The 27,793-nt window shown below is 44.0% G+C and overlaps 1 protein-coding gene across 3 annotated transcripts; it reads left to right on the top strand.

Moving 5' to 3' along the window:
- Positions 1-1,851: 1,851 nt before the first annotated feature.
- On the top strand, positions 1,852-15,471 carry LOC121445731 (histone deacetylase 8-like). Of its 3 annotated transcripts, none has more exons than XM_041647878.1 (5): positions 1,852-2,382; positions 2,908-2,960; positions 7,213-7,343; positions 9,140-9,281; positions 11,620-13,173. In XM_041647878.1, exons 1-5 carry the CDS (start codon positions 2,158-2,160, stop codon positions 11,633-11,635), a joined length of 567 nt encoding a protein of 188 aa, XP_041503812.1. In that variant the 5' UTR covers positions 1,852-2,157; the 3' UTR covers positions 11,636-13,173. The 3 variants fall into 3 exon arrangements, with proteins under 3 accessions (XP_041503812.1, XP_041503813.1, XP_041503811.1); XM_041647879.1 differs by lacking the exon at positions 11,620-13,173 and adding an exon at positions 13,383-15,471 and having other exon boundaries at positions 1,853-2,382; XM_041647877.1 differs by having other exon boundaries at positions 1,855-2,382; positions 11,680-13,173.
- Positions 15,472-27,793: the final 12,322 nt, after the last annotated feature.

The raw sequence follows: 27,793 nt of genomic DNA, 5'->3' as shown, positions 1-27,793 counted from the left end.
AAAATGCCCCCCACCTTTCCAAGAGAATGGAGTGTGTTTGTTACTCTAATACTTGAAGCCTTTTCTGATCTGGTCTGTTCTGCTAAAATAGAGTTCTGCTTTATCCACTGAATCATCTTGCCTGTCACACTTTATTTGTATTTTAAAAAAAATTTGTTTTATGTGCATTGGTGTTTTGCCTGCATGCATGTCTGTGTGAGGGTGTTGCATCTCCTGGAACTGAATGTACAGACAGCTGTGAACTGCTGGGAGGGTGGGTGCTGGGAATTGAACCAGGGTCCCCTGGAAAGGCAGCCAGCGCTCTTAACTGCTGAGACATCTCTCCAGCCCCAGTTCTTTGTATTTTTATGTAAGCTGTTCCTTCCAGTCAGCATGGCGTCCCATCCTCACCAAGCACAATATTGTACATTCACTGAGATTGTCTCAAATGCTACTAAGAACGCTGCTTAACCATTTATTGAATACTCATTATTTAAGTACTTAATGCTTTTTTTTTTATTTTTCGAGACATGGTTTCTCCGTAGCTTTTGGTTCCTGTCCTGGAACTAGCGCTTGTAGACCAGGCTGGCCTTGAACTCACAGAGATCCGCCTGCCTCTGCTGGGATTAAAGGCGTGTACCACCACCGCCCGGCTCTTAAGGCTTATTTTGTTAGGTAAATTAAGCACCTTACATTCATTATCTGGACCTGTATTGACATGGTTTCTTTTATAGTTCCCTTATTTTCTGTATAATGATGCCGATTCCTTGAGAGTACATTGCATCTTTGAGTTCACAGAGTTGATGAAATTACTTGAGTAGCTGAGTGATGACCGCACTTTGAACTAGTTCCTATGGAAGAATACAAAGGAAGCATGACTGGATCCATTCTAACTGGAGAACACATGTATACGCCCCAAGATTGCAAGAATATTATGTATCAAGGAGATAATAAATGGACTATTGACCACATGTGTAGCACAAAGTCAACCTGGAAGAATCAAGTTCATGTAGTAAAAGGAGTATTTCGATTTTCATTGTCAGGTAGATCTGATTTTGGGTTGTTTTCCTACTTCAGTGTGTGGCTAAGAATGACGTTTTCTCTTCAGAATACGCTGTAAAGTAAGCATATTACAGCTTCCTTCACAGAACTGTTGAAAGGATTCACTAAGATAATAACCAAAGTGCCTATCACAAAATGAAGTTACACATGTGGGCTTGTTTCAGAGGCCTCAGTAGGTCAGTTCAGGATGGTGTGAGTGTTGGGGGTCTGGGAACTGACCAGCTAGGCTCAGATCATGGAGGCATCCAGAAACCCAAAACTACACTACCTGAAGGCACACTAACACCCTGCAAGCCAAAATGAAAACATTCACCCTAAGCACTGTTTAGCTGCAGAAGCGAATGAAAGGAAATGTGGGAGGGAGCTGCGTTTTCCAAATTTTGGGGCGACATCCCGCACTTTCCATCACGCGAAAGATCCAGGAAGATGCTGTTATTTTTCTTTGGTTAAATTCTACCTTACAATTTTCACAATCTCAGTCAGTTTCAGGAAGGGGATAGCTGATTTGTCAGAGTAGATTACTGGTGAAATTGTTAGCTCTTAACGGATCGTGAGGAAAAGTAGAAATAAAGTTGCAGCACGAAATTTGCTGTGTAAAATTTCCAAACCAGTCAGTGAGTTAATCCCACAGCCCCTCAAAGCCTGTTCTTAGTACAGTCGGCTGATGTAGCTGGATGGTGGTGGGTCTTATGTGGCTATTAAAAATGTATTTAAACCTCTAAACATTTAAATGGCTGTATTTACAGACTGAAAACTTAAAAGAGTTGAGGCTCCTTTTTAGCGCCAAAACTTGAAATCGCAGCTTTTAGTGTTCAGCTGTAACTCTTCCGTTATCTTACTCTCTTAAAACTACATCTCCCAGCATGCTCTGAAGCTAATCTGACCTCATTTCAAATGGCCCCGTAGGGCAACAAGGCTGGTTAGTTTTGACCCTGCTGCTTGTGCCTTGAAAAAAAATCGATGCCAATTGGCAGCCATTTGGGCTTTTATATCTGTTAAGCTCTTTTTTTGAACTGTAGTCATTAAATGAAGGGATTTGGTATGGGAGGGCCCATTCATTCCCTCAGCTGGGCGAGGGACCAGGCAAACTGTCTCCGGCAATCTAAATAAGAGGGAATGTTGAACAGGGAACACCGCTGGGGCCGAACAGAGGCGCAGGAACCGGAGCCCAGGCTGTGTCCGCAAACTGTCGGGTCCGGACTTTGGCTCAGGGACGGTCGGAAGTGGGAGATGGAGATGCCAGAGGAACCGGCCGATAGTGGGCATTCGCTGCCCCCGGTTTATATTTATAGTCCCGAGTATGTCAGCATTTGCGACTCTCTCGTCAAGATCCCCAAACGGGTAAGAGGTCTGGATGAAAGACCACCGTTTGGGGGGATGGGAGTGGGAGGGTGTAAAAGGGAGTATGTTAGGAAACCAGGAAAACTAGACTTGAGTGATACCTTAAACAAAAATTTAACTAGCCGTTTCAGGTACACCAAGCTGGGGCAGAAGGAAGTGGTTTGTTACCTTTGGGGAGCACGACGGGACGTCCGAGCCGAGGGTGAGGGCGGGAGATCTGAAGGCGGGGGGAGAGAAAGAAACGGTGAAGTGGTGAGTGGAGGTTCTAATAGGCTGGGTTCATTGATGTCCTTGACCACAAGCTGTTGGAGGACAGTATGCCATCACTTGTGTTCAGTATACTGGGTAGCCTGGCGATTTTAATGCTTTGTATTGTTTTGTCTTAAGTTTTTCCCAACTGACAAAGTGACAAGAGAGAAGAGATAAAGTAGTTAGTTCTTCATGCAGGATGTTGTTAATGGGATTTCAGTAAATTGAGCCTTGAAGAGACTGTTTTGTCTTTCTTTTTTCATGCTGATATTTCAGGCCAGTATGGTCCACTCTCTGATCGAAGCATATGCCCTGCACAAACAAATAAGGTAAGTATGTTGACCTTTCTCAACATTGTCACCCATGAAGCCATAATAAATAAAGTGCTGCTGGATAAGCACTTGCCAGATGCTAAGATCTTTTTGATGCGGGTGGGGAGGGGTTAAGCAGGGAAGTGTTCAGTGTGTTTTATATTTGCTTTGGGTTTGGTTTTATTTGTTTTCTAAAGCTGGATTTGAGGATGTGGGCTCAACTTGAGACTTTTAGATATACTACTCCACTATCATCGCCAAACTTTACACCACCCAATCTGTTGAAAACAAGCCAGAACTTAAAAGCTAGCAACATGCATCTCAAAAACATACCAAAACCAACTTTCCATTGATTTCCTATTCTGTGTATAATATCATAAATGCAACTCTTACGGACGTGGCACATGCAAGTCAGGTTTTCTCATGACTGGGTGAGTGACTGTATCATCTAATGCTTCATTTCCCTCCCAGAAAGTAATGTAATATGTTTTTAGATTTTATCCTTAGTATTATTAGTCATTTTAATAATAATAATAAGCCGGGCGGTGGTGGCGCACGCCTTTAATCCCAGCACTCGGGAGGCAGAGGCAGGCGGATCTCTGTGAGTTCGAGACCAGCCTGGTCTACAAGAGCTAGTTCCAGGACAGGCTCCAAAGCCACAGAGAAACCCTGTCTCGAAAAGCAAAAAAAAAAATAATAATATGTACGTTCATTGTGTGGTTTTTCAAGACAGGGTTTCTCTATGTAACAGTCCTAGCTCTCCTGGAAGTCAATTTGTAGACCAGGCTGGCCTCGAACTCACAGAGATCCACCTGCCTCTCCCTCCCAAGGGCTGGAGCTAAAGGCACGCGCCACCACCTCCCGACAGTGTGTACATTCTTTAGGAATGTTTTGCTGTTGCTTTGAGACAAGGTCTCTGGTGTAGCTCTGTCTGGCTAGGGACTGTTACATTCACTAGGCTGGCCTTGAATTTATTAAGATCCACAGGCCTCCGTCAAAAGGTGTGTGTCACCACTTCTGGCTAGGAATGTTTTTCTACCATTGCTTAACTCCTGTGTTTGTCAAGATAATGATTTGCCTTTCCTTAAAGGATTTTAACACTTTTCTAAGCCAGGTGGTGCTGGAGGGGCGTCACAAATTCTAAGTCAGGCTTTGTGACTTAGCCAGAATCTGTCTCAAAAATTTTAAAGAGGTTTGGGATATTGTTCAGTGTATAGAACACTTGTCTAACATACCTGAGGCCTAGATTCCCCCCCCACACACACACACAATCAACACTTAAAAATATTCTATTGCAAATAAGATGTTAAAGCAAGACTCGTTAGCTTGCTGGTCAGGAGAGGCTGACAGTATTCTTTAGTTTTAGGATTCAGGGAAATAAGTAATAAATGTAAGAGAAAACATTTGGAGAAGCTGGGAAACATAATCCAATATGATTGTGATTGTGAAAAAAATTGAAACTGGCCCTCTTACATATTCTGTCCCGAAACTAGCTCTGTTTGAACTCCCAGAGATCTGCCTGTCTCTGCTTCCTGAGTGCTAGGATTAAAGGCATGTGCCATTACACCAGGCTTCTTGATATTTTTATTTTAAACATTTTTATTAACATTGCATTTATTTATTTTGATGGGGTGTTGAGTGTGTGAGGGAGTGGTCAGCCAAGTGCATATGCAGAGGTCAGAAAACAACTTGGCGGGAGTTGATTCTCTCTTCCACCATGTGGGTCCAGGGATTGAACTCAGGTCATCAGACTTGGTAGCAAGTTCTTGTACCTGCTGAGCCATCTTGCTGGCCCTAAGATTTTTATTTTAATGGACAACTTTTTCGCCTCTCATGGTATAGATGAGTACTTGAAGAAAAATCAAGAATCCTTGATTTTGACTCTAACTTTTAAAGTTGAACGACAGGATTTCAAACACCTTGGTTATACTAGTTACCTAAATATCCTACCTGTATTAGTTCACGATAACCTCATGGCTCTACTCTCATTTGAAGAATATACACGGCTAGAGTGGTGCTCCTTCAATTTAAATGGGCAATCATCATGTTAAGATTGATATGAAGCCAGAAGTAGTGGTGCACACCTTTAATCCTAACACTCTGTGAGTTCGAGGCCAGCCTGGTCTACAGAAGGAGTTCCAGGACAGCTTACACAGAGAAACCCGGTCTTGATAAACCTGTGTGTGTGTTCTTGTTAGAATACAAATTGTGGTTCATTGGGCCTAGATTCAGACTTGAGCTTTGCTTTTCTAAGAAAGAAACTCCATGCTGCTAGTGTGTTCACTACCTACCCATTCATTGGCAAGGGTTAGAGAACTTACTTAACTGCAGCAGAATCCAGAAGTGAAGATGGAGACTCAGCAGGTTCGAGGCCAAAATCCCCATGTAACTTGCTTCCTTTATTCTCTCCTTTCTTCCTTTTCTTGCTCACTGTGGGGAGCAGGGTGAGAGATTCTAGCCGTTTGCTCCTTCTGTCCTTCCTTGGGAGACAGAGAGAAGAGAACAAGTAATAGAAACTTTATGTTTGAGGACACTGGAAGGATGAAGCAGAAAGTAAGAGCACTTGCTATGCAAACACTAGGACCCAAGTTCAAGTCCTCAGAATCTAGAGGAAAAGCTGGATTGTGTCACACATCCATGTAGCCCCGGTGTCTTGGCAGGGATAAACAAGAGTCAGAAAAATTGCTGGGGCTTGCTGATCACCAGTCTAACTCCAAGTTCAGATTCAGTGAGAGAGCCTGTCTCAAGGGAATAGGGTGGGAGTTACAGAGCAGGATTGTGGCCTCCTTTGCTGGCCTCTGTGCATGCACGGGCTTGCAAAAACCCCTGCATTTGTGCCCATACAGCCCCCCATAAATAAACACTTTTTACATTTGACTTCTCATTTTTTTTGAGACACTCTTATAGAGCCCAGTCTGGTGTAGAACTTGTTGTGTAGCCTAGGCTAGCCTCACACTCATGATTCTCCTGCCTCTCAAGTGCTATGATTACAGACATTTGCCACCATATCTAACATATTACCTTTTTCTGCAGCGTTTGGCACCAACCGTAGGGCCTTGCCCATGACAGGCAGATGTTGTATAACTGCTCTGCATCCCCCGTCCAGTTTCCCACCTTTTTACTCTAATATTAATGCTAGTTGTCCATGAAGTTTTGTATATGTTATTTCATCTCCACATAAGTCCACTAAACTGACCCATTTTACAGATGAGAAAGCTGAGGTATAGAACAGTCAACTCACCTGAAGTTAACAGAACTAGTAAGTACGGAGTTAGGAAAGGAATTCAGTTCTCTGGCTTCAAATTCTGCTTGATAACCCAGCTGCCTATTCAAATAGTCACAGAGGGATGCGGGGTGGGGGAGAGGGGACAAGGCTCAGCACCAAAACTAAAGCAAGAGACTACACTGAAAGAATTGCCTGGTCCAAGCAGAAACTGATTCAAACGTGACTAGCTTTCCTGCTTTCTCATGAGATGTAACTTACGGAGTAAAGCTTATATTTCAGCCTTCTAGACATATAGTTTTATGATTACTTATTTTATGTGTATGAGTGCTTGGCGTGTGTGTGTGTGTGTGTGTGTGTGTGTGTGTGTGTGTGTGCGCGCGCGCCTGGTACCTATGGAGGTCAGATCTCGAACTGGAGTTCCACGTGGTTGTAAGTCACCATGTGGGAGATGGAAACTGAACCCCAGTCCTCTGCAAAAGCAACAAATTCTTTTAACCCCTGAGCCATCTCTCCAGCTCCAGAGCTCTTTTAATTTTTTTAAAAATGATACGTATTTCTTTAGGGGGATGTGTGTACCAGAGAGCACACATGGAGGTCAGAGGGCAACTTGCCAGGGCAGTTGGTTCTCTCCTCCACAATGTGGGTCCCAGGGATTAAACTCAGGTTGGCAGGCTTAATGGCAGATGCCTTTACCCCCTGAGCCATCCTTCTGGCCCCGGGTTAATGCGTTCTATGTGGCTAAACCAGGGACCTTGACCCAAGATTATCTGTTTGAGTTAAATATGGTTTTTCAGTTATCGTTTCCTACCTAAAAACCCAAAAGAAAAAAATCTGTCTTCTTGTCTCTTATTAGTGGGGTCAGTATCATAGATGGAGGAAGTGAAGGCTGGGCAGTGCAGCAGAGCGACAGTGTGTTTATGACTTCGGCTCACTGGAACCAGAAGCTGGGAGTTGTCTTTTCTGTTCAGATATTGACTGCTATTTCCAGCTCTTTGCATACTCTGAGTCTCATGTACTTCTGTATGTCCACGCTGTTATTATTAGGATAGTGAAGCCCAAAGTGGCCTCCATGGAGGATATGGCCACCTTCCACACTGATGCCTATCTGCAACATCTCCAAAAGGTCAGCCAAGAAGGTGATGAGGACCATCCGGACTCTATAGAATACGGACTAGGTAAGAGTCCCTCGGGCAACAGTGGGACCCCAGCTTGTAGATTATGGTACTTAATTTGTCTCTCTGTGTTTATGTAGAAGGATGTGTGTATGTGCAGTAGTGTGCTTGTGTCTGCTGGTACACACGTGGAACCAAAAGTCAGCACTGGGTGTCTTTTGTTTTGTTTCGTTTGAGACAAGGCTTCTCTGTGTAGCCCTGACTGTCCTGGGCCTCCCTCTGTAGACTAGGCTGGGCTTGAACTCACAGAGATCCACCTGCCTCTGCCCCTGAGTGCTGGGATTAAAGGCATGTGCCACCACCACCTGGCTCTGGGTGTCTTCTTTAATCACTCACCACCTTACATTTTGAGGCTCTCACTGAACTTGAACTTCACCATTTTGACCAGGTTGGACGGCCAGTGGTCTCCAAGCATCTACTTGTCTCCACCCCTCCAGTGCTGGGGTTACACATTCATGCCTCGTGTGCCGGCTTTTACATGGATGCCAGGAATCTGAACTCAGGCCCTCATCCTTGTGTGCCAGGCATCTTACTGACTGAGCTACTTCCCTAACCCTTAATACTTGTTTCTTTTCTTTTTTATCTTTAAGTTTTATGTGTACGCCTGTGTGCCTGAGTGTATGTGTGTACCACGTGCATGCAGTGCCAGTGGAGGTCAGAAGAGGCCGTAGAGCCCTTGGACCTGAAGTTAGAGATGTTTGGAAACTGCCATGTGGATTCTGAGAATTGAACCCAGGTCCCCTGGAAGAGTAAAAAAATGCTCTTAACTGCTAGCCACCTCTGTGGCCCGATACTTTTAAATTAAGAAATAATATAACTGATGCATGTGTGCACATGTGTCTGTATGTGTGTGTGTCTGTCTGTCTGTCTGTGCCTGTGTGTGTTATTGAGGGTGGAACCCAGGTCCTGGGATATGCTAATGAGGCACTCTGCCTTAGCTACATCTCAAGCCCCAACTGTTCATTTTAATCCCTCAGTCTGGTCATATTGTGAACACTCTATGAGTCGAACACAAGAGAACCATGAGACTGATGGAGAAGAATCGCTCAGTGCTAAGATTCTAAGGGCAGCACTTGGGGCTGCACTAGCTGTAGTGATCATATATTTTAAGTATTGACTTATTTGGTTTGAGGTTTTTTTTTTTAATTTTTCCAAGACAGGGTCTCACTGTAAAGCCCAGGCTGGCATGGAACTCACCTGCCTCTGCCTTCCAAGTGCTGGGATTAAAGGTATGCGTCACCATGCATGGCATTAGGTAAATGTTTAAATTCTGGCTAATTTTCCTACCTTATCCTTCATCAACAGATGCCTTAAAAAAATCACAGTGAATTGTCAACAGCATGGTCTAGTGCAGGTGTGTCCAGCTTGCAGCTCGTGGGCCACATGCCTCCCACGATAGCTATGAATAGGGCCCAACACATTTGTAGGCGACAGCAGCATACTGCGATGTCAAAGGCACCACTCTTCTAGAGAAACTGTGTGGCTTAAAGAAAGATACTAGGTGGGGCTATCAAAAGACCCGGTCCCAGGCCTGGCTCTGTGTGACCACTGGCAAAATACATCACCTCTCGGGCCTTGATGGACTGCTGGTGGGATATGAGAAGTTCATCTTGAAGGTTTTACCCTTTCTATTTCTAACCTTTGAAAGCCTTCCCTGTCTAACATTGGAGATGCTTATCTGTCCCCAGTGGAGCTGGTTTTAGCCCAGAACCTTCTTTAGGCTGTGCTGTTGACACAGCTTAACCTATTCTTCCTTCCCCAGATCTTCTTTAACAGATTTTTCTGGGTTCTGCCCCCAGGTTATGACTGCCCAGCCACAGAAGGAATATTTGACTATGCGGCTGCTGTGGGAGGAGCTACAATCACTGCTGCCCAGTGCCTGATTGACGGGAAGTGTAAAATAGCGATTAACTGGTCTGGAGGGTGGCATCACGCAAAGAAGTAAGGAAATGCCTTTCTGCCTTCTTACTCTTTCCCTGGTCAATCTCTCAGTTAGATAAACCTGTACACTTGTTATACTGATACTCAAGGGAACCACGAATATGTCTAGCGTTTTATAAGGAGTTCTGAAAAGATGCAAGTAAGATAAATGACCTAATGCAGTGGAAAACACTGAACTGAAAGTCAAGGCATCTGCGCGGTATGCCTAGTTTTCCTGCAAACTTGTCCAGACCTCCCTAGACCCCAGGTTCTTCATCAGGGACAGGGAAAAGGAAGTAGCTAGACAACCTACGCATTCCTTGGAAATTCCCTGTCTCAGGGACCTGGCTCTAGGAACAGGAACAGAATTCGAATAGTTAGAAGATAATATAAATTATGGTACTAAGGGAATATGTGTAGTATATAAGATAGATTGGCAGTCGGGAGAAGTTGATCATGGAGGTGTTGGGAGAGGAGCATGTCAGAGCCATTACTTGACAGAAGTAAGAAATGGGTGTTTGAATAAGTAGCTAATTGATGAGACTAGACATAGAACAAAAGGCTTCAAAAGAATCGAGGAAAGTGACAAGAACGACAAGGTCTTCTTCCGCATCTGCCATCTCATTTGCTCTGTTACTTAATACTTGCGAGGGAAGGGGGATTTTGAACTTATCAGTGTGCCTGCCGTCTGAGTGAAAGAAAGCGGCTGTCTTTCACAAATGGGGTGCAGCCAACCAAGACCTTGGTCTTCAGTAAAAAGGACCCAGCATTTGATTCCTTCAGACTGAAAGGCACTACAATTGTAGCGTGTGCAAATCTGCATAGTAGTATGCAATACTATTCTTTTCCAAATGGACAGATTTCTTGGCCAAAGAAGTCCTTGTAAAACTAAATAACTACAGTCTACTACCTAGACAATAGAAAACTGACGTCTTAGTAATGATTCCACATGGTCTTAAACAAAGAGAATAGCCCGCTTTTGTTAGCTTTTTTTTTTTTTTAAGTTCAAAATTAAAACAGGATCTTTTCTTATTAAAGCCAAAGAATAAAAAAGAAGAACAAGATTTTCTACATCCAGGACTTCTCTGTCCTTTGGGCACAGGGAGTAAGGGAGCCCTGTGGCTTCACGAGCGTGCTTGCTCTGGCAAGTGCGCTGTCATTTCCCGTTTCCCTTTGCTGCAGAAGACCTGCTAGGAGTTGGGGCACTTTCATACCTTGCCACTTCTTACCGCTGTGTTTCTGCCAGAGGCTGTACTTGGAGTGGAGTCAGTCTGGCTGCAGGTGTGAAGGTGCTCGCTTCATTAAGTGCTGAAGACAGCTTTCTGCTGATCCTGTCTGGAAACAGACAGACTGTAGTGATCGTAAATTAGTTTCTGGGCATTGACTTAAGTCAAGTCCGAATTCCAAGGTGTTCTTGACACCCCTAGAACAGGCTTATTAGTTTAGAAGCTAGGCGCTACCTATTATTGTTACTAGGAAATTTTGGGGAGCCCAACCTGGAGTGTCACATGTTACTGGGCAAATTGGGGTTTCCTCTTGAGTTTTAGTCCCACTAATTAAAGAATTTAAGAAGAGACTCAGGCCCCTGTGCTCAGGAGACAAAACAGGCAGACCTCTTAGTTCTGGTCTTGCTAGAGTTGCTTAGTGAGACTCTGTCTTTAAAAAAAGACTCAGTAGGAAGCCCGAGGACAATGACAATTTAATTAGTCTTTAAAAGAAAACCCTTAGGGCTGGAAAGCTGTAAATCTTGGTAGCTGCTAGGTAGCAGGAAAAAAAAAAGAAGAGAGAAAAATCATGCCTTTTGTAAACCACCACATGGAAGAAATCAGTGCTTAGGAGTCAGGGGTAGTAATAACTTCAGAGAAAAAGAGTGAGAAAGCCCAGAGTATCAGGAGAAGCATGTCTAGATTATGGCCAGCATCTGGGTGTATATGTGTATGTGTGTATACATATTCTCTCTCTCTTCTCTTCTCTTCTCTTCTCTTCTCTTCTCTTCTCTTCTCTTCTCTTCTCTTCTCTCTCTCTCTCTCTCTCTCTCTCTCTCTCTCTCTCTCTCTCTCTCTCTCTGTGTGTGTGTGTGTGTGTGTGTGTGTGTGTGTGTGTATGTGTGTGTGTGTAGGGGGAGGGGAGGGGAGAAAAAGGAACAGTTATACTTATCTAAGTAATTCAGAAAAGCAAGCAGGCTTAACCCAGGGAAGGCTCCAGGAGCAACCATACCCAAGTGAGGTGGGAGGGTGGGATTTCTGGGATGGAAAGGAAAAGTACATCTTCTCATTGAGGGTGTGAATTGTTCCTCCCATTTGTTCAGCATGCCTAAGGTGGGCTCTAGGCCTTACTTTAATTACCTCTTTCATTTTAGTAGCTTGGACTGTTAAGTCTCCTGCCAGAGCCAGAACTTCTGGTTTCTTATCTCCACCAGATATCCCAACAGTCTCTGCTCTGAAGATGAAACCCTGACGTCATTTAGGAGATAGGCTGAAATTAAGGACTGGGTAGATCCAATATTTCCATCCTGAAAATCCAGAGCTCCAGTTCCAGAGCTGTCTGCCAGAAGCCCTTTAGAGTTGCGGAGTTCTGCTCACACCCACAGGGAAGCAAGGACACTCACTAAGAGGAGATAAGAAAGCAGAGCTCCCTGCCAGCATCTGGGCATTCCTGGAACTGCTGCTCGAGGGTCCCTGCCCTAAGCTGCCCGTCAGGTTTCCACGTGCTCTTCTCTCCATTGCAGTCACATTGTTTAAACGTCCCAGGTACACGCAGCACAGATTCCTAGATCCCATTCCTTAAACCAGCATTGACTAAACTGTATGTGGCAAGCACATGGTTTTTCTCTTTAGTAATGGGAGGTAGGGAAATTGAAGCAAAGTCTACGCCCCCCCCCCCCCCCGCACCCAACTGAAAAAACAATCTTTGATTTGAAACTGTTCAGGTGCTGACAGGGTTCTTTTGTAACTGGCTTCGTGAAAACTTTACTAGTGTTGAGAGTGGGAAATATGTTCATACAAAATTCTTAGAAGTCTATTCTAAGGAAATAACCCAATCCTGCCATCAAAAAATTGATATCTTGGGGATGATATAAGAAATCACTGCATTTGAAATTTATATAAGGGTTCTTTTAGAAAATCCTGCAAAAAGACTAGTGCTACCGAATATTCAGTGTACAAAGCCAGAATAATGGAAACACTGGCATAAGATAGTGTGCTCCTCGGAGAGACCAAGTCTGACTAAGTTTAATGGGTCGTAAGAGATGCCTTGGGAAAGTCCAGGTTAGCTGCCTGGTTAGGCTGAGCTGCTGCTAAACTCCTCTTTCCTGTTTCTCATTTTCTCTCATTGTCGACCTAGGGCAGCTGACCAAGTCCAGTGAGTCAGTTGGTACACAAATCCAGGCCCTTCGGCCACAGGGTAGAGCACACAGCAACAGTATCTAGGAGGAAGAGAGGGGTTCGAGGCATTTTCGCTATTTGCCATGTGTTTTCTCCCCTCAGTCCCCGTCACATGTCTCCGCCATTTCCCCAGAAACTCCTTATTCAGTAGCTCTGGATGCTATGTCATCGTCCGTCATCTGGGCTTCTCAGTCTCGTTAATAATAAGGCTCCAATGTATATATGAAAATGAATAAAATGATTTTTCTCTGGTTAATTAATTATTATGCTAACTCGTAGCCCGACCACAACACTAGAAGGGATGGGAGAAGGGGCCTTATTCCTTGCCCAACACAGACAGCTGAACAGACTGTCGCTGTTACAGACTACTGCCCTCTTCCTTAAATATCTGCAGTCCCAGCTTTCTGTGTGAAAGACTCATCTACCGACGGTGTCCTGGGAACTTGGTAGCATTCTTTGATTTCAGAATTTGTTTTTCCTCCATACTTTGCTGTGGGTCAAGTGCCACCTGCTGGCAGTCAACTGTTATGGCACTTCCCCCCCCCCCCCCTTTTTCTGAGTAGCCCTGGCTGTCCTGGAACTCATTCTGTAGACCAGGCAGACCTCGAAGTTGGAGATCCACCTGCCTCAACACCTCCCAAGTGCTGGGCTTAAAGGCACGCGCCGCCACTGCCCAGCTGCATATATTTTTGATTGATTGATTGATTGATTGATTGATTGCCTCAAGCTCTCTTTGTAGGCAAGAATGACCTTGAACTACTGATCCTCAGGCCTCTACCTCAAGTGCTGGTGTTACAGCAGGTCTGGTTTGTGCAGTACGGAGGGTTGAACCCAGGGCTTCCTTCATGCTATGCAAGCACTCTACCTACTGAACTCTGAAAGTTTCCTTGCTGGGAACTGAACCTAGCACCTCAAGCATGTCAGGCAAGTGCTCTGCCACCGAGATACATCCCTGACCTGCTATTTCATCTTTATATGTCTGAAGTCTGTATGTCCATTTAAGGTGCTCAGTCTTGTCTAAACAGTTTAGTATTTTATCTGTGCCTTTGATGATGTGCTTTACTTTGTTTTCAAAGAGGCATTTCTACTGGAATCTCTATACTAGTTAATAAATCTGTACTGATATTTCCCTCACCTAATGACCACTGTCAAATTATAGTCTGTAAAGTATGCCTCCATACATTTTTTCAAAGGTCATTTCAAAGGTCACTTGTTCTGTCTCCTCGCAATCTAATGTGTACATAGTTTCTCCAGGATCTGGAGGACAGGGGAGCTTTAAGAACTTTGAGATTGTGTTCTGTCTTGAATAAAGCCTGAACAGGGTAGGAATGTATAGCTAAGAAGCAGTATGGAGATCACAGGTGGGAACCTAATGTTGCAAAGGGGTCTAAAGAGGTAGGTCTGCGGATAAAGAGCTTGCTGTGCAAGCATGAGAACCGGAGTTCTGATCCACAGATCTCAGTCAAAAGCTGGGCAATTATGATGGCTTCCAATAATCCCCACACTAAAGAGGCCGGCCAAGACACGGGACTGCATTCCCAGGGCAAGTTGGCTAGCTTAGACTAGCCAGAATCGATGAGCTCTGGGTTTAAGAAACCTTGCCTCAAAAAATGAAGATAGAGAGTGATCAAAGCAGTGCAGGATCCAGCTGTTTCCACTTTCACCTTGCGCTCATGAGCAACGCTTAATCATGTGTGGAAGAATGAAGAATGTTAAGACCAAAAATTTACTTGTCCTTGACGCAGGACCGGAGTTTTAATGGGGATCAATGTGTATTGATAAACATACTTATCTTGTTGGTGTGACACAAATGATTCTTTCCTTTTGTTTTTTGAGATGGAATCCCACTGCATAGCCAAAGCTGCCCTAAAACTTATGGTCCTCCTGCCTCAGCCTCCTGAGAGCCAAGATTAGAAATGAACATCACGATTGGAGCCATAATTTCTTGATCTACTCTGCATTGGAGGATGCATAGTAAGGATAGAAGGGCTGTTCATCGGATCACGCTGAGACAGCTCGTGGCACTTCCATGCTCATCTCCTGTCGTAAACTAAAATAGGTGGCAGTTGGACTGAAGAGTTAAATAGAAAAAAGCAAGTTACAAAACTATGATGATGAATATGAAGCTTCTAACAAGAACTAAGTTTCTAAGTTTAGGAGGTAACAGGAAATATTTTCAAGGGAAAAGATCAAAATGTTATAATTTAAAATTTAAAAACCAATATAACAGAAATGTTTTTTAAGCCACAGTAAAAATGAAAGATAAACACAAACGGACAAGGGCCATGTGGCCTAAAGATGACAAAGTGCGATGGGCTTGTGTCATTGAAGGCACACATGCCTCGCGATGTAGAAGCAGAGATATGGAAAAGAGCACCGACAGACAGTTTACACAACAGTTTGAGTGCAATCAGAAGATACGAGAAGATGTTTGTTACTAACCAAAAATGCAAATTTAAACAAGCTGATGCCGGGGTACAGGTCAGTGGCGAGCATGGAAGCGCAGAGCCTGCCTTCTGTCCCCAGGACTACAGACAAGCAACCCCAGTGCAGAAAGCCACTTTGAACCTGTATGTAAAAATGTAAAAAAATAGAGCATCTAGCAAGACAGAATAAAGGAATGGTGAATTTACTCGGTGAAATATTATGTATGGTATGCTTTTTTGCTTTGTTTCTGTGTGTGTGTTCTTTTGTAAGGACTGTACCGAAGGCCTACATGTGTCGCACGTGCTCTGCCGCTGAGTTACATATATCCCAGGCCCTCGTGCTATTATTTTTAATGGCGGTTATGAAAATGATAGGGTATTTCAAAACTGATTATACATACATATATATATATATATGCAGTATTTAAAATTGTATGTATATTGTAATTAGCTCGCTCACTGCACATATGAGGAAAGCAGTGGGGATGAGTTCACTGGTCATCTTACAGTGGCAGAGGTACTCCTAAGTTTTGTTGGTTTTGAGACATCATCTCCCTTTGTGGCTCTGGCTGGCACAGGACTAACTCTGAAACCCAGGCTAGCTTCAATTTGGCAGAATTCCTCCTGTGCTTGCTTTTCAAGCAGTACAACTACAGGCATGCACCGGGACGCCTAGCTCATGATTTAAATGTGTGTGTCTGTGTGCGTGCATGTGTGTGTGTGTGTTTCTCTACTTTACAAAGTTTCGTAGCTATAACTGCTCTGAAAGCTGAGATTTACCAAAATAAAAAGAGGCAAAAGTACACTTTAAACCTGTATTTAAAAATGTAAAAAAAAATCGAGCACATAATGAGGAGTTAAACTCATTATTCTAGTTAGTTTAACACTGGTACTCTCATAGATAGACAAAAAGACACAAATATACAAGTGGTAGAAAAAAGAATACTTAGCACCACATAGAGAGATTGAAATATGTATTTTTCCTTCCTGCCAAATTTCAGATGACTCTTGATAATCTATTCTAAAAATAGATATTCTAAAATAGATAATCCAAAATACGGTATTTTGTGTATGACTGTGTATGACAGTGATACTTTCTCACTTATTTAAACCACCCCAAGTCAATAGTAAGGCTAGCTAAACATTCAACAATAGCAGAATGGTCAGGTAGCATTCTCTCTGGAATATTATATAGCCATTAAAAATGCTGATTAGAGCTGGGTGTGGTGGCAATTCCAGTACAGGGTAGGTGGAACTCTGTTAGTTTGAGGCTAGCCTAGTCTACATAATGAGTTCTAGAACAACCAGGACTACATAGTGAGACCCTGTCTCAAAAAAGCAGAAAAAAATGGTGGGTTGATGACTGCATAAGTAGGGAAAATAATGCCTTTCATATAATGTCAGTTTTGTTTTTAAAGGGCAAGTAGTTATAGCATACATTCATTTAGATTAGACTCATAAAAATTTTGTACACCTGGAAAAATCTTAAAATATAACAAAATAGCTGACTTCACAAGTATAATATGGGTGTATATTTTATATGTATATGTATGAGATCAATTTTATTTTTTTCTTTTAATATTTTTTTATTTTATTGATTTTTATTGAGCACTACATTTTTCTCTGCTCCCCTCCCCTTCAACCCTCTCCCAAGGTCTCCATGCTCCCAATTTACTCAGGAGATCTTGTCTTTTTCTACTTCCCATGTAGATTAGATCCATGTATGTCTCTCTTAGGGTCCTCACTGTTGTCTAGGTTCTCTGGGATTGTGAATTGTGGGCTGATTTTCTTTGCTTTATGTTTAAAAGCCACTTATGAGTAAGTACATGTGATAATTGTCTTTCTGTGTCTCGGTGACCTCACTCAAAATGATGTTTTCTAGCTCAATCCATTTTCCTGCAAAATTCAAGCTGTTGTTATTTTTTTCTGCTGTACTCCCTTGTGTAAATGTATGAGATCAATTTTAAAACCAATACAAAATACAAGTTTTCAAGGCACTTTAAAGTTTGTGTGCATATACACTTATCCCCACCTCTGTTTCGGTCTCCTCTCTTTTCTCTGCTGTACGACGTTATTTTTATGAATGGGAGGCAGTGCTGATGTGGGGTAGTGAGTGTGTGTGCTTGTAATCAGGTATAAGGTGGTATGTAACGAGAAGGGAGTCAGTTTCTCTCTCATTTGGTAGGGAAGGAATTGCCAGGCAGAAGGATTGATGGCAGCCTAGCAGCAGTATGCTGCAGCTGGCGAGCCACAGTAGTGAGACGGCCAGAGGATGAGGACAAGTCAGGCCAGCATCACTAAGTTTTGTGTTTTGTGCTAAGGAGTAGGGCTTTTTTCCTGGTGTTGGCGAGGACTTATTGAAGAATTTTGGTATATTTCAGTATGCTATTGAGTCAGGGGCAGAAGATACAATTGCAGTCATTCATTTAGCAAACAGTAAGCCCTTGCTGTATGTCATACGCTAAGGAAACAAGCATATGGGAGGTTCTTATTTTTCAAGTGAGACTAGACAAGTGGTCACCTAGTGAAGCCATTTTCAAGGGGTACTAACGTGACAATGCAGTGCATACCTGTACCCTCAGAATTTTGGAGGCAGAGGCAAGAGGATTGCGAGTTTGAGACCAGCCTGAGCTACATAGTGAGACTGTAGCTGTAGAAAGGGGGAGGTGGGTGTGGAAAGATGGCTCAACGGAGCAACTGCTGTTCTTGCACAGGACCTGGGTTCAGTTCCTAGCACCCACGTGGTGGCTCAAAACTGTCCATAATTCCAGTTATAAGGGATATGGTGTCCTTTTCTGACCTTCAATGGCACCGGGCACACACGTATACACATGCGGGAAAAACACCCTTACACATAAAATGGACACAAACCTTTTTAAAGGAGGGGTGTTTGGAGCCTGATTAGGATGCGAGGCCGAGTAAGGAGAAAGCCCCGTTAGTTTGGTTTCCTTGTTTCGTACAAATGAGCGTGTATAAAACTATGCACTTCCCCCAGTAAACAAACAACATGCCAAGGGTTGGTGGATTTTGTTTAAGGTCTATTTTTTTAAACAAAATTGCATGGTATTTCAAGGTGATGTGTTGGATCCTGTGAGATTCTTGCAGCATGGTTATTAAGGGCTGATTTGGGCCAGGATATTCAAGGATTTCACCTGTTTTCCTGCAAGCTTCTCCTTAATCTTCTTAGTATTCACCACAGCCTCTTCCAAACTACATTTAACAATCATGATCCTTATTTATTTTCTTCTTTTTCAGTTATGAATTAGTTTACCATACTGATGTTTTCAATTTTGTGTGCTCAGTCCCTGATATCCTGTATTTTATACAAGATTTATAGCTTTACTTGGTGATAAATTAGTGTTGATTTGCTAGGTGATGGTTTTGATGACCTAGGAGACTGGAAATGAACAGCTGGAGGGGCTGGGTGTTAGTGCACAGTTGAGAGGGTTGCTTGAGTCGAAGCTGATAGTAAGTGGTCAGTGCACTAGCAAACACATTCATAGCTTTTGCATTCCTAGGAAGTCCCGAAACTTTGCAAATGCTAGGACTAAAATAATAGCTGCGCAGAAATGAGAACTCCCTGTATCAGCAAAAGACTAGTGCGGCATTTTTAATACTGATTGTGATAACTCATTAATGGGGCATTATAACTTAGTGAACTGCAACACTGGTATACATTGTCGTACCTAGGATATCTATGATATATGAGATCTACACATGAGAATTGCAGGAAACTTGTTTTGGGTGGAAATCTGGTGTACTTGTGAGTACTAAGAATGCGAAATGTCATGGCACTGTAGAATTGACTGTGAGCTCTGAAGTAAGACCTGGATGCACATCCGGGCTCTACTACTTAGAAGGATGTGCAACTACAGGGTTGTTTCAGAAAGGGAGTGCAGAAGCAGAGAGATGGAAAAGTCATAGGGACTGCTGTGTCTGTCCTTAAGCCTGGAAGCGTGGGCTCCTGCAGACAGGTGGAGAGAGATGAGGGAGGGAGGGAAGGAGGGAGGGAGGGAGGGAAGGAGGGAGGGAGGGAGGGAGGGTCGGGTCTTTATATGCCAAACTAAATAGTTTGGATTTTGTCAACTTGGTCCTTTCTTTAGTCGTTCTTAACTGACTTTGTCCTAGAACACCTCAGAAAATCTAATGAAAACTGTTTCTTTGTCCCTTGAAAATGAAAACAACACAAATTTTCCTTATAGTTTCAGATTTCCTAAACCCTGTTCTGGATGCCAGAACCCTCACTTCCACATTGAAGAGTCACTGAAAGGAATTTAGCCACGAGTTCCATCTCTTTCAGGCTTGTAGCTTAGAAATACATCTCTAACTGTAGTTGGCCGACAAATTCGGGGGAGAGAGGCTGTGACTCAGGAAATCGGCTAGGCCTTCAATGGTAATCTACCTCAGAGTAGATGAAAGCAATAGTGATTAGCATAGAAGAGGAAATAGAGTCAAGAGCCATCTACTAGTAGAACAGCTAGGAATGTGACCAGGTAGATAGAAATGACATAGAAGAGGTGGGCAGCGTGGACTCTGTGTGTAGATGACTCTTCTGTTGAGGTACATCAGGATTAATGTGCTTACATCTTATTAACAGTATCCGTTAGAGAGCTGGTAATAGGACACAGCCCTGGGCCTTCTTTATCTTTAGTATGCATACAGAATATCTTAGGAGCTTGTTAAAATGCAAACTCTGGTTCAAGAGGTCTGGGACAAAACCTGGGAATCTCCATTGACAGAAACCCTCAGTGAGGCTGCCCACCACTAGCCTATAGACTATGCTAATAACAGCAAGAGACTGTAGCTAAGGGCAAGCACTTTAGTGAAATGATAGGCTCATATTTAATAGCATCATAGGTAGTTAATAAAACTACGGAAATAAACCACATCTCCTGGAAAGAATGTATAAAATAGAGGAGATAAAACAAATATTGAGCCTTGCGGAATGGCAGTTATTAAAGGAAACTAAGGTTTATCTCAGTGTAGAGCGCATAGTTACCATGTGTGAAGCTTTGGACTCCATCCCCAGAGGACACACACATGGGCAGCTCATAAAAGACTATGGTGAGATTTTGAGGAGGGATGGTCAGCTGGGCATGGTGGCACACACCTTGAATCCCAGCACTTGGGAGGCAGAGGCAGGTGGATCTCTGTGAATTTGAGGCCAGCCTGGTCTACAGAGGGAGTTCCAAGACAGACCGGACAACAAAAAGAAACCCTATCTGGGGGTTGGGGGTCAAAGAATTAGGAAGTCTCAAGAATGACTTTCCCCGCAGAAAGACACATTCGAATAGCAGTGTTTGACCCTGTTTTGCATACATTCACCACATGGGTGATGGTGTCCCGGAGGAGCAAAAATTCATTACTGAAGGTGAACTAACTTTAGTGTTATAGTAATTTATAGTCGTCCAGAGGGACTCAGTACATAAACAGATGTACAGTGTATCTACCATATTAAAATTTCATGGCAGGAGGAGGTGATTAAGGAAAGCTGTCTTAAAGGGATCCTGGAGTGGGAGCCAGGCACAGTAATGAGAAAATCGTTGAGAAGCAGTACTATAGAGAAGATCTGTACGGGGGTAGATGAAGCTTCAGAGGGTGAAAAGGACCGGGCCGGGAATCTAAAGAGGTAGAGGAAGGGTACGTCAGTAAGCCTCAATAGCATTTGCAGAGGCAAAGCAGCATAAAATAAGACGTGAAATCAACATCAATTGAATGTGAAGCAGCACCCCAAAAAGCAGGGAGGCCTCAGGTCCAGCTTAGAGCTCATATTGCCGGAGGTGGGGGCGGGCTATAGTGTAAACTGGACAGTGACAGAAGATGAGTTAGGCTTCGTGGAAAACAGAATCACACAGTTAAATGGTGCTAATTTTGCCAGGGAGAGTCACCCCTGGTGACACAAACCAGTAATCTCAGCTATTTGGGAAGCCAAAGCAGGAAGTCTGCAAGTTCAAGGCCTGCCTGGGCTGTCGTCATAGATGACTGTGGCAGGAATGTGGGGGTTACCTATGAGCAAGGGGAGAAGCCTGTCAGGCTGCCTGCTTCCGTGTGAAATGACTCACTTTCCTATTTCATTTGCCCATGAACCTCTTTGAGTCATCGGATTCTTCTGAGGCCAGTCTATTAGGAACTCACTTTGTTCCATCCAGATTTTCTTAAAATGGAGCTCACCCTACCGTTGTAAACAGCGCTAGAGGATTATTAGAACCTGCCACAGGACAGTGACTCAACTTCCTCAATTTGTCTAGATGACATTGGGCTGTTCCCTTTAGCTAGTCCTCAGCCCTTCACCTGCCTGGTATGTCTGTCTCCATTTGGTTCTAAATCTTAGCTCCCAACATCTCTCTTCATCCTGTTCTGACAGCACACATAAGACCTGCATCTTCAGCTCAGCTACACTTTTCTCCAGCCCTCAGTTCTGTCTTCTTCCCTCTCACTGCATGGCATTGCAGCCTTCCACCTGACCACATAGAGCATCTTTGCCTCCGCCCCTGTAGGAAAGAGATCATTGTCCAGACGATTGTTCCAGATGTTGTTTCCCGTGTGTTCCACCAGGGGGCAGTGAATGATAGACAGAAGGCTTTGTTGTGTGCGGCCTGGCAGAGCCGGGCTTCTAACTTGTACTTACTGTCTAGTTAAGGTCAGTCTGCAAGAGTTGGAGTCCCAGGAGCCCCCATCTTTTTATATATCAGATGGAGAAAATCAAAGTGACTGTACTAGAGGCCCAGTTCTCCGAAGAGCTCTGTACATAGCAGAACGTGTTACCGTGGCAGCCAAACGTTCTCCTCCACCCACCTGTCCTCAGCTCCAGCCTTACCAACATGTAGATAACTACATGAAAAGGAGATCTGGATCCCAAGACAGCCACGTCATCTCACCACGAAGACAGACACCTCATTTCATCCGTGGGTCCTTGTCTCTTGCTGCTCAGACCTTTCCCACGCTGGCACCTACAAAACAAGCACAGTACCAGGGAAATCAGTGGGCAGCCCAAACTGTTCTCTTGATACATATTAACTGATCAGGGGCCAGTTTCTCCATAATAAAACTGTCACCTGGCCACTAGAGCAGTAACCAACTAAGTCCCTATGGCACTCTCCCCTACCCTCCAGTGGATGAGGTATGTTCCTATGGTCCCTGTAGAGCTGGGACAGACACTATCATAGTGGATCCAAGTGCCATTAATTCTGAACACAGAGCCTAAGAATTCTCAGCCATTCTGAGCCTCAGTAATTTTTAGATCCATCAGTTACTACCTCTCTGGGCCTCCACGTCCACATAAATTACAGGTAGTAATAATATCCACTTCATGGGATTATAAGGATTAAATGCGATAATCACATTAAAGATCATGGTATTTAATAAGTATTGGTTAAAAAGTCATTTACCATACCCACACTGGATTCTACCCTGGCATCTCAGGCAACCTCTCAGACAAAGCCCTTGGTTCAGTAGCTCTAGCTGCTTGTGCAGCTGAGACCAGGCCTGGTACACTGGCATTTCCCTTTCTGATTATACCACTTTGGTCTGAAATTTGACTATTGTACTACCCATATCAGAGTTTTATTTCAGGGTATGGCTACCAGCAAGCCTCCACCCTCCTACACCATGCCTACTCTTGCAGAGAGTCCCCTTTTAACCAACCGCTCACTCTGCTACAGTCCAGCTCACTCCTTTGAAGCAAATAAACTGACAGCAGTGATGATTTAGAAACCTTGATGTTCAAGATTTACCAGCAAAGGCGCTCGCTCTCTCAGCTTCATATCAAGGCGTTCTATAAAACCAAAGTCTGGTCAGTACCTTGGAGCAGGTTTTATCAGATCCTCTATCTCTTCATCTTGGTCTTGAGCTGCTTTCTGAAAAAAAAAAGGGGGGGGAATCTTTCTGTTGGTATAATCCTGTCAGTGTAATTACTATCCAGAAAATCCTTTCCATGATCTGAAACCTTCTAATCAGTTCCTGAGTTTAAGGTCTTCACAGACCTTACGTAGATCAGGAACGGTAATGAACAGCAAGTTCCTGTACAGCACTCCCGCCTCCCTGCAGCAGATGAGATGTTGAGCCCCTCGTAGAGTAGGTGTGATTCTCTTGGCAGTGTTTTTATAAATTCACCTAATACGATGCTAGGCTCTCTGGGCGAGGTGCTAATGCAATGATTACAGCGGTACTTTTCCCAGGCTCATTCCGCAGAAATGAACATAGCGCCTCCCTCCAAACTACATTTTTGTGTGTGTGCCAGAGTTTGCATGAGCTGGATGTGAACCTTTGTGAAATGAAGTTTCCTAGGTGACTGAAAACGGCAGCAGCTCCATGGTCCCTCTGCATCTTTAGCACCCCAGTATCCATCCCCTTAAGATAACGTTATTTAGTTCTCAAGCACGCACACGTACACACACACAAGACCTTCCAGTAACTTAAGGTCTCCATTTACTTCTCAACTTTGGGCTGTGTGGTGGTCTGAATGAGAAAGACCCCCGTAGGCTCATATATTTGAATGCTTGGTAGAACTGTTTATGAAAGATTAAAAGGTGTGGCCTTGTTGGAAGAGATGGGTGACTGGGGGCAGGTTTTGAGATTTCAAAAGCCCGTGCCATTCTTCGTTTTTGTCCAATGCTTGTATATCAGATATAAGCTCTCAGTCTCTGCTTCAATGCCATGCCTGATTACTGCCATGCTCCCTGACACGATGGTCATAGACTAACCTTCTAGAACTGTGTGCCCACATTAAATGCTTTATAAGTTGCCTTGGTAATGGTGTCTTACCATGGCAATTGAAAAGTAGCCAAGACAACCTGCAGTCTCCACTGTCATCAGCTTGCAGAGGTAGGGGTACTGTCCCCTCTTAGAAGGATCAGGATATTCTGATCCCCTTCCTTGTACCAATTCTTTAGGAAGCTGTACCCAAACAAGGTCTATTGCCCCAAGTAATAACCAGAGCTCTTAGTGATCAAGGCCACTTGGAAGATAGGGAGGTGCTTCCTTAAAGGAAAAGAGGCAGCATGTTATTAGGAGCCCAAACCATTACCTTCTGGAGCGGCCAGAGCAGACTTGGAGACTAGATTATCAGGAAGCAATGGAACTGGTTCCAGCCCAACATTGTAATCATTCACCTCTAGCAATAGCATAGACAGCAGGCAGATGTTATCGTACACAAAGATTCAAGTTGATCATGGTACAGCCCAAAGGTTTATGTTCCTAGATGCACCATGCCCAACCATGGTTCCTCTTCCAACAGGCCCGTACAGCCTATTCACACTTTGCATATAAACTGTTGGAGAATCAGCAAGCTACCTGTGCGTTCATCCTAAAGTGACTATTCTTAAATCAGACCTGCTAGGGCTGTAGCACAAACGCATTCAGTTGGAACTAGTTTCTCTCTGGGTTCTTTTGAGGGTCAATACTATTTGAGAACTCTGGCTCCAAAGGATCTTTTATCTGCCTTGTACCCGGCCTACCTCTCGTGTGCCTCTGTTATCCTTCCAGTTGAAATAAAGCAGACTAAGGGTAGCCTCCAGGCACTTGGACCGCTGTTAGAATGAACTTCAGTGAGGATTTTCCTCTCCCCACATCTATAACATCTTTAAACTACTGGTAGACCCCTCTTACTGTTCGCCCAGAACAAACTAGGTGCTGCTACCTTCTTCCCCTGAGAGTTCCTTCCCATTCGGCAGTACCAGAGCACTGCTCTGTAGTTGTAGCTGGATGAGTCAGCAGGCCCACCACGATCAGACTCCAGTGTTCACCCCTAACCACTCCCTCCAGCACACTTCCCCAGCAAACTTCCTTCATGCCAGCTCTAAGCATCAGTAACCAGGGTTTGTTAAGTTCCTAGACAACTCATACATGCAGTCCGCAAGGACACGTTCAGTTGGTCTTTACCAACAATGCATAAGGCTTAGGGGACTCTGAAGCCACACTGTCTAGGTTTAAATCCCAGCACTGTCGCCTCCTACATTGACCTTGAATAGCTTAGAAGTTCTCTCCTCAGTTTCTTCACATCTAAGCGGTGATGATGATAATAGTACCTATCTCGTGAAGCCATTGTATTATAAGGAATACTAACCATGCACTATAAAGAACAGCAGCTCCTGATACACACTAACCCCCAGAGAGTGCGTGCTGTTAAGTTCTATATGAATTCTGCCGACTGGAGTCTCTAGCTGGGTGACACCAGATACATTGCCTTTCAGCACAGATCCACTTCCACAAGCCCAAACTTGAAGGACTCTTGCCCAGAAATCTTTGAAATGAATTTTAGTCATCTACCCACTGCCCTCCTACAGCAGAACATCTCCTTTACCTTTGTGTCCTTCCTCCGCCATGGTCGCTCCTCCCGGCTCTCACTAGCCCATGGTGTAGTGCGGCTACATTGTACCCTGCCGCGTGCTCCCATAGACCTGAAATCTGAGAGAGAGCAGTTCTCTTATTTTTCCTATTCATTTGTTTGTTTATTTTAGTAGGATATTAAGGGAACAGTTGTATCGTCACAGAGAGCCAGATTTCTAGCAGGTTCACAATTGGCCTACTGCCTGATTGACTGGCAGAGCTGTTGACGAGGAAAGGTTGGTGCACCCAGGGGACACTGTTCTGATAATCCTGTTATAGCTATGCTCACCCCAATCAACGTTAGTACTCTCTCAAGTGTGAGTCTGGTAGTCCCTTTATTTAAGGCCCAAGTACCAGGACTGGGAGTGAATTATACTCTTACTTGGGCCCTGCCCCTTCCTCCACCCCTACTTCCTGACCCTGGAAGAACTGAACTCCTCTATTCATTCCTACTGATGAAGGCAAAAAAATCACAGTGTTCTGCTCAGTGGCCAGCTCAGGGGTCATGAAAGCAGAACAAGGATAGCAACAACAGATGTGCAAAGGAGAGAGAGTCCTGGAGCGGTCTTGTCGGTGTCACCAGCAGAACTCAGTGACAGAGCCAGTCTCCTTGGCACATGCTTATCCTCCCAGTATGTGGGGAATGAGGCAGGAAGATTGCCATAAGGGTGACACGAGCCTGCATTATTTAGCAAATAAATAAACAACCCTTGGTGATTAATTGGCTGCTGAGCATAAAAAAAGGGGAATGGCAAAAATATCGAGTTCCTTGCCCAAGTAGGTGGAAAATGTTGTTTTCAGCTGAATCTGGAAACAGTGATCTAAAAGCACATTGAAGCTAATGGCTCAGTGGATAAAGCACTTGGTGTCAAAACATGAAGATACTGAGGATCAAGGTTTAGATCCTCAGTATCCATGGAAATAAATTGTGGAGGTGGCAGCCTGCTTGTAATTCTAGGGCTCAGAAGGTAGAGACAGGATCCGCAGAGCAAGCTGGCTAGCTTGTATCAGTGAGCTCCTGGGTTCAATTTAGAAACCATGCTTCAGTGAGTAAGGCGGAGGAGAATGAGGAAAACTTCAGATATCAACCTTGGACCTCCATACGTGTTGTCCACACACATGCATGCATACATACTTACCATCAAAATAAAGAGGTGCTGTAATGGTTAACGTTGTAACACCTTATCAGTTTGACAGGAAGTAGACTCGTCTGGGAGATAGATGGGCTTCTGACATGCCTGTGTGAGGTTATCTTGGTTACATTAATTGACGTAGAAAGACCTCTCTTACCTGTGAACAGAACATTCCCAGAGGATCTTGGACTGTTACCTGGAGAACAGGAACTAGGAAGCAGCCATGTGTTCATCCCTCTTCTGATAGGATGTAAGGAGACTAGATGCTTCAAGCTCCTGATGCCATGATGGTCTGTGACCTGGAATTAAGCTAAAATAACCACCTCCTTCCCTTTTTGTTGCTTTTGTCAGAGGATTTTATCACAGCATCGGGAAAAGGAACTAAGGCAGAAATTGGTACCAGGACATGCTTCGTGGCTGGGATAAACCTGACTGCTTGGTCCTTGGGCCTTTGCAACTGTTTGTGGCTGGAATGTGGACACGTCCGGTGCTTTGGGTTTAGAAAGGCTGTTCAATGCCGGAAGTAGAACTTAATGGGCTGTTCCGGTAACTTGGAACACAAGCATGCTAAGAGAAATGTGTTCTGTGAAGGGCTGGTTCATGAAGTTTCCGAGGGGAACAAAGACTATCTGTAACCCAGATAGAGTGCATTTGTGTGATACTCTGGCCAAGTATCTGCCTTCATTCTGCCCGAATCCCGAAAGCTGTAGAGAAGCTGAGTTGAAAGATAATGTCCTAGTTAGTTAGTTTGACAGGTTGGTGCTGCGAAGGCAGCAGGAATGAGTAATATGACTAGATCAGAACTACTGAAGAGAAACCCCCTGTACTGTGCTGAGATAACCGGCAAAGTGCTCCAAGGGGAACCCTAAGCTAAGGGAGTCCCCTGCCCCTCAAAAGTGACTGCCTAGGATAGAGAATGGTCAAGTGTAAGTTGATTGTTGGGTATCGAGTTGACATCCTGAACTCAGTATGTTCAAAATAAAACTACGCCATTCTTGAGGCCATAGAAGCCAAATATGTTGGAGTCATTCTTGACTCTTTCTATTCATGATTCACATCCAATCTCTTAGATGATTTTTCAAAGGAAAGTAATTCTGTCTTCAGATGTCCAGAATCTGTCATGTCCTTCTACCTCCTGCCTGACATCCCTCATGCCAGCTACTAACATTTCTCTTGGTTTATTGCAGCAGCTCCCCAGCTAGTGTTCTTGCTTCTAGCTTTGTCCCTTTTGTCTGTTCTCAGGACGGCCACAGTGACCCTTTTAC

Source organism: Microtus oregoni, unplaced genomic scaffold (genome assembly GCF_018167655.1).
Source record: "Microtus oregoni isolate MIOR12 unplaced genomic scaffold, Mior012 000410F_ref0000228, whole genome shotgun sequence".
In the NCBI taxonomy this organism is placed as follows: domain Eukaryota; kingdom Metazoa; phylum Chordata; class Mammalia; order Rodentia; family Cricetidae; genus Microtus; species Microtus oregoni.
This window is presented reverse-complemented; position numbering and strand designations above follow the sequence as displayed.